General features: G+C 50.7%; 1 protein-coding gene across 2 annotated transcripts in view; it reads right to left on the bottom strand.

Annotated features, from left to right (window-relative positions):
• The window catches only part of ING5 (inhibitor of growth family, member 5), a 13,166-nt gene extending 5,805 nt beyond the window's left edge, over positions 1–7,361 (bottom strand). The window contains exons 1-3 of one of the 2 annotated variants that reach the window (XM_010832890.1): positions 6,900–7,361; positions 5,471–5,542; positions 72–238 (exon numbers count right to left, since the gene is read on the bottom strand). In XM_010832890.1, coding sequence (XP_010831192.1) covers positions 72–238; positions 5,471–5,498 — 195 coding nt within the window. In that variant the 5' untranslated portion in view covers positions 5,499–5,542; positions 6,900–7,361. Of the gene's footprint in view, positions 1–71; positions 239–5,470 lie in introns of both variants that reach the window. The other variant, XM_010832889.1, reaches the window with a different exon arrangement.
• Positions 7,362–7,381: the final 20 nt, after the last annotated feature.

Raw genomic sequence — 7,381 nt, 5'->3', positions numbered from 1 at the left:
GGCCCCAGCCTGGCCTCTGCCTGCCCTGCCGCTGTGGGGCACGGCGTGTGCCTGGGGCAGCCCGCACTCACCATCTCATAGGTCTGCATGGCCAGCTGCACCTTGTCGTCGCTGTACTCCTTGCACTTGTTGTAGGCACTCTGGATCTTCTGCAGGTGCTCCACTCGCTGGTCCGAGGAAAGAGTCTTCACGGTGGAGATGTACTCTGCAGCCAGGATGTCAATCTCAGCTTTCTTATCTGAGAGAGAAATGGTTGAAGAGCTATTTCCCGCGTGCGATCCAGGACAAGCTCACCAGACCGGCAACCAATAAAGCCTGACGATGGCAAGTTCCAGCCAAGAAGTAGTTGGCTCGAACTGGCTGCCTGTTGTGGCAAGGGGAACAGCCTTCCCAGACACTGTGGGTCAGGGCCGCGGGCAGACACCCTGACCGGGGCAGGGTGCCCAGGACAACCCAGTGTATGCTGCTGCCCAGCAAGGGCTCACTGTGCCTCCCTGGGCTCTCAAGAGTCCCTGTTTGAATAAATGATGTGCTCACCTCACCTGTGACCAGCATGCTCCTGTCAGGGACATACCCTAAAGATTCGGAGGCCAGGATACACATGGGAAAATGGCCTTAACTACAGATAACAGGAAACAACTCAAACGTCAAATCTAGGATAAAACAGATAAATAAGCTGCAGTCCATTCACAGAACAGAGCACTGCTGCTGCTGCTGCTGCTGCTGCTGCTAAGTCGCTTCAGTAGTGTCCGGCTCTGTGCAACCCCATAGATGGCAGCCACCAGGCTCCTCTGTCCCTGGGACTCTCCAGGCAAGAACACTGGAGTGGGTTGCCATTTCATTCTCCAATGCATGCAAGTGAAAAGTGAAAGTGAAAGCACTCAGTCGTGCCCGACTCTCAGCACTGCCCAGCAGTAAAAAGACACGACAACACCGGCCAATCCCACCAAGAAAAGCACGACGCAGGAAAACACACACAATGTGACGATTCCATGGTCGTTAAGGGTGGAGACAGACGAAGGCGTTAATGCTTCAGTGTAGAGACGAAAAGACCATCCTTGCAGGTGATAACTCAGGGTGCACTCCTCAGGGGAAGAGGGCCTACTCAGGAGTCTCACAGGCCGTGGGCACCAGGGGCTCTATTTCTCCATCTGGGGAAAGGGTCTCTGGGTATTATTTGCTAAGCAATTTATAAATGTTTAAACCACTTCAGTAATCTTGCCTTGAGAACCCCATGAACAGGAAAAGGCAAAAAGATAGGACACTGAAAGATGAACTCCCCAGGTTGGTAGGTGCCCAATATGCTACTGGAGATCAGTGGGAAAATAACTCCAGATAGAATGAAGGGATGGAGCCAAGGCAAAAATAACACCCAGTTGTGGATGTGACTGGTGATGGAAGCATGGTCCGATGCTGTAAAGAGCAATATAGCTTAGGAACCTGGAATGTTAGGTCCATGAATCAAGGCAAACTGGAAGTGGTCAAGCAGGAGATGGCAAGGGTGAACATCGACATTCTAGGAATCAGAGAACTAAAATAGACTGGAATGGGTGAATTTAACTCAGATGACCATTATATCTACTACTACGGGCAGGAATCCCTCAGAAGAAATGGAGTAGCCCTCATAGTCAATAAAAGAGTCTGAAATCCAGTACTTGGGTACAATCTCAAGAACAAGAGAATGATCTCTGTTTGTTTCCAAGGCAAACCATTCAATATCATTATAATCCAAGTCTATGCCCCAACCAGTAACACTGAAGAAGCTGAAGTTGAATGGTTCTATGAAGACCTACAAGACCTTTTAGAACTAACATCCAAAAAAGATGTCCTTTTTATTACAGGGGACTGGAATGCAAAGTAGGAAGTCAAGAAACACCTGGAGTAACAGGCAAATTTGGCCTTGGAATACGGAATGAAGCAGGGCAAAGGCTAATAGAGTTTTGCCAAGAGAATGCACTGGTCATAGCAAACACCCTCTTCCAACAACACAAGAGAAGACTCTACACATGGACATCACCAGATGGTCAACACCGAAATCAGATTGATTATATTCTTTGCAGCCAAAGATGAAGAAGCTCTGTATAGTCAGCAAAAACAAGACCGGGAGTGGACTGTGGCCCAGATCATGAACTCCTTACTGCAAAATTCAGACTTAAATTGAAGAAAGTGGGGAAAACCACTAGACCATTCAGGTATGACCTAAATCAAATTGCTTATGATTATACAGTGGAAGTGAGAAATAGATTTAAGGGACTAGATCTGATAGACAGAGTACCTGATGAACTATGGACTGAGGTTTGTGACATTGTACAGGAGACAGGGAACAAGACAATCCCCATGCAAAAGAAATGCAAAAAAGCAAAATGGCTGTCTGAGGAGGTCTTACAAATAGCTGTGAAAAGAAAAGAAGCAAAAAATAAAGGAGAAAAGCAAAGATTTGAATGCAGAGTTCCTTTGAAAAGCAAGGAGAGATAAGAAAGCTTTCCTCAATGATCAATGAAAGAAATAGAGGAAAACAACAGGATGGGAAACACTAGAGATACCAAGGGAACACTTCATGCAAAGATGGGCTCGATAAAGGACAAAAATGGTATGGATCTAATAGAAGCAGAAGATATTAAGAGATGGCAAGAATACACAGAAGAACTGTACAAAAAAGATCTTCACAACCCAGATAATCATGATGCTGTGATCACCCACCTAGAGCCAGACATCCTGGAATGGGAAGTCAAGTGGGCCTTAGGAAGCATCACTACGAACAAAGCTAGTGGAGGTGATGGAATTCCAGTTGAGCTATTTCAAATCCTAAGATGCCATTAAACTGCTGCACTCAATATGCCAGCAAATTTGGAAAACTCAGCAGTGGCCACAGGACTGAAAAGTCCATTTTCATTCCAATCCCAAAGAAAGGCAATGCCAAAGAATGCTCAAACTACCGCACAATTGCACTCATCTCACATGCTAGTAAAGTCATGCTCAGAATTCTCCAAGCCAGGCTTCAGCAGTATGTGAACCATGAACTTTCAGATGTTCAAGCTGGATTTAGAAAAGGCAGAGGAACCAGAGATCAAATTGCCAACATCTGCTGCATCATCGAAAAAGCAAGAGAGTTCCAGAAAAACATCTACTTTTGCTTTATTGACTATGCCAAAGCCTTTCACTGTGTGGATCACCACAAACTGTGGAAAGTTCTGAAAGAGATGGGAACACCAGACCACCTGATCTGCCTCTTGAGAAACCTATATGCAGGTCAGGAAACAACAGTTAGAACTGGACTTGGAACAACAGACTGGTTCCAAATAAGAAAAGGAGTATGTCAAGGCTATATATTGTCACCCTGCTTATTTAACTTCTACGCAGAGTACATCATGAGAAATGCTGGGCTGGATGAAGCACAAGCTTGAATCAAGATTGCCGGGAGAAATATCAATAACCTCAGATATGCCGATGACACCACCCTTATGGCAGAAAGTGAAGAGGAACTAAAGAGCCTCTTGATGAAAGTGAAAGAGGAGACTGAAGAGGTTGGCTTAAAGCTCAACATTCAGAAAACTAACATCATGGTGTCTGGTCCCATCACTTCATGGCAAATAGATGGAGAAACAGTGGCAGACTTTACTTCTTGGGGCTGCAAAATCATTGTGGATGGTGACTGCAGCCATGAAATTAAAAGACGCTTACTCCTTGGAAGGAAAGTTATGACCAACCTAGACAGCATGTTAAAGAGCAGAGACATTACTTTGCCAACAAAGGTCCGTCTAGTCTAAGGCTATGGTTTTTCCTGTGGTCATGTATGGATGTGAGAGTTGGACTATAAAGAAAGCTGAGCACAGAAGAACTATGCTTCTGAACTGTGGTGTTGGAGAGGACTCTTGAGAGTCCCTTGGACTGCAAGGAGATCCAACCAGTCCACCCTAAAGGAGATCAGTCCTGAGTGTTCATTGGAAGGACTGATGTTGAAGCTGAAACTCCAATACTTTGGCCACCTGATGTGAAGAGCTGACTCACTGGAAAAGACCCTGATGTTGGGAAAGATTGAAGGTGGGAGAAGGGGACGAAAGAGGATGAGATGGCTGGATGGCATCACTGACTTGATGGGCATGAGTCTGAGTGAACTCCGGCAGTTGGTGATGGACAGGGAGGCCTGGCGTGCTGCAGTCCATGGGGTCGCAAAGAGTCTTAACATGATTGAGTGACTGAGCTGAAATGAATGCTTATTTCTGAATGTAAGTGGTCTATCTCACAATAAAATACGTCTCTGTATTCACTACTCAGAAGGCTGTACCTCAGTCAAAAACCAGTTATTCCAATATCATAAAGTATATGCCCAACACGACGTGTGAAAAAAGTGTCCATGCCCAAGCACATCATCAAATGTCAAACGTCACAGATACAGAGAAAAGTGGAAATAAAGATCACATCTTCAAAGCATCAGGAATGCAAACGACAGTGGCCGTCTCAGTCGCCACCTGGAGACGACACAGCAGCACCTGCTGCGCTCTGGGGGAAATGCCCGTCAATCTGGGATTCTATACCCAGCCAACTACTCGCTGCTGCAGTTTCAGATACGCAACATTATTCACCTTCCTCTCTACCCTTTTCCCAGGAGCTCCCAGAGAAAAGGCTCCCCTGAAACAAAGGGGCAAATCAAGACGCTGCACGCTTAGCAACCTAGCAAACAGGGCTCCGCGTGGAGGAGCAGCAGAGGGAGGAAGGCCTGGGGCAAGGCGTGCACAGCAGACCCGCCGGTGAGCTGCGGCGGCCCCGTGTGGGACACACAGAGGCCTGGCAGGTGCCTGGCGCAGCGCACCGGGAACGTGGGAGACCAGCCGAGCAGCAGAGCAGGGAGGGACGCTGAGAGAAAGTCAGGCCAGACAGGGCGCATGCGCCCAGCAGATGGTCCGCTACCAATACAGGGGCCCTGACGCACACAGCGTCAGTACAACGTGAACCCCGGCCCACGACACCCAGGGGACGCACACAGCGTCAGTACAGCGTGAACCCCGACCCACGACACCCAGGGGACGCACACAGCGTCAGTACAGCGTGAACCCTGGCCCAAGACACCCAGGAGATGGCGGGAAGGAGCTGTGTGCACATGAGCTGGCTGGGCGCAACCAGAGACGTCAATCTTCACTTTCTGTAATAATCGAACAGCTAAAGTCTAAAACCAAAAGGAAATAAAGAAATGCAGCAAAAATGAGCTGCTTAGAAATAAGGAGTTACATACCAAAAGATCCAAGAGCACTGTATAACTATATATATATATATATATAACTATACACACAGAGAGTGAAAAGAGAAGTCTTTTAAAGAGAAGGTAACAAACACTTTAACTGCAAGGAGGGGACTAGGGTTATAACGAAGAAACGTAGGAGCACCAGGGACTCCATCTGATTGCACAGACCCGGCACTCTCTCTGAGACATGACCCCACGCCCGCAGCACCACCCCCAGGGCCCTGCACCCACCTTCCGTCCTCTGGTCCAGCTCTCGCATCAGCTGGAAGTTCCTCTGAAGCTCACAGGGAAGGTTCTCGATACCTGAAACACAGACACAGCAGGACAAACACTCACCTTCCAAGCTTCACACCTCAAGGCTACAAGGGATAAGCCCACTCCAGCTTCTGTTTCTTAGGGTTCGGAAACAAGAAGAATCAGGGTATCTTTTTCCAGGGACGTGCTCTGAACACTGAACACACCCTGGTACAGGCTGACGTGCTTGAGTGCCGGTCAGAAACTCAAGAAGTCAGAGTCAAACAGGACAGAGGGCGCCCACGCGACCTTCCCACCCCAGACCCCAGGCCACTCCTCCCTTGCAGACACCCCCTCCCAGCGAATAAGCCCAAACCCCAGGGTCCTCCTCCAACTTGACTCTGAACTTGGGGCACCGGGAAGTGCCAACCGGGGCTGCGTGGGGGAACGTGATACAAAGATGGAGCTGCCCAACACAGAGGCACTGGCCACACGGGGCTCCTGAGCACCTGAAATGGGGCCAGTACCACAGATGGACTGAGTTTCCCATTTTACGAGAGTTTATTTAAAATCAAACAGACCAGGAGGGGCAGCACAGTGACAACCCTGCACCACACTGGTCTGCTGTCCCCACTGCCAGGCTCCTGGTCCAGGCCAAGCCCGCCCCCTGCCTGCAGCCAGGATGGGCCCCTCTCATCAAACAAAGTTGCTGCTTAAGCCCCCGGGCTCCCCGGCTCAGCAGACAGCAAGCGGACTCCTCAGAGCCTCTCTGTGGGACCCCCCAGGGTTCCCACAGCAGCAGTGCCCCTGCACCTCAGATGTGCTAGGCTCCTTCATGACCTTTAAACTCCAGTGAATGTTTAAAAACTCCACCTGCCCCATCTGAGAGCGTGTCCCAGGAAAATTCCTGGTCCACAGCAGGTGCTTAGGGAGTGAGCAGGGGCTTCTGTCCCCAAGCCTTCACACGGTGCCCCGCAAAGGCCAGGAATCATATTCCTCGGACTCTCCTCGTGGGACCCACCAGAAAGCACCAGGAAAGAGGAGGGTAAGCCGCAGTGCCCACCCCACCCCCAGGCACCTGGGTGCTCTCCCACCCAGGACCTGTGTTCAGGCTGGGCAAGGACTGGGTGATCCCTGTGGATCACCACAGTCTTCTCCAGAGAAGTTCAATTCCTACTCTCAACAACCTCACGTGGGGGTCTGGGGGCTGTGAAAATTCCCAGTACAGCACAGTGCTCTAGAGCCATGGGGCCCAACACCCACCAGCCTCCCCCTCCCCAGGCCATGCCCCAGCGGAGGCCAGAATGGAGTCAGAACGAAGGACTCCAATGCGGGATCGCCGCTATCAAGCAAGAGACCTTAACAAGCTACGTGGCTTCTGCAGGCAGCATCACATGCTCTGTGAAATGTGGAGGAAAAAAGCCACCTGCTCAGGAGTTCTCCAGAGAGGACATGTGCAACGCGTCGGGACATCTGGCCACGACGATGACCCCTGCCTTGAACACCTTAACCCAGGCCAGTAAGTAGCGCCCCCAGCCCCTGGGCACGGACCGGTACCCTCAGTGACCCTCTGCGCCTGCATGCCTTGCAGATAGATGCACGAACTGAGGCCTGGAAGTGAGGCACAAGCTAGGTCACAGCACAAGCAGGCACAGAACCCAGAACCCCGAGGCCCTGGGCCCCCCAAACCCGACTCAGAGTCCCAGGCGATTGGGACTCAACCATTGGTGTGCCAGTCCCGCCCCCAAGGCGGGCTGGGCTCGGAGGGGCGGGGCCTGGCCAGAGGGGGCGGGCCCGACAGGGAGGTGAGCGGAGCCCAACCGATAAGGGGAGGGGTCCCGCCCAGGAGGCTGGGTTCAAGGACGGGGAGGGCGGGGCCTGCAAGAAGGTGGGCGTGGCCGTCGGCAA

The sequence above is a fragment of the Bison bison genome, unplaced genomic scaffold, assembly GCF_000754665.1.
Source record: "Bison bison bison isolate TAMUID 2011002044 unplaced genomic scaffold, Bison_UMD1.0 scf7180017862692, whole genome shotgun sequence".
Taxonomy (NCBI): domain Eukaryota; kingdom Metazoa; phylum Chordata; class Mammalia; order Artiodactyla; family Bovidae; genus Bison; species Bison bison.
This window is presented reverse-complemented; position numbering and strand designations above follow the sequence as displayed.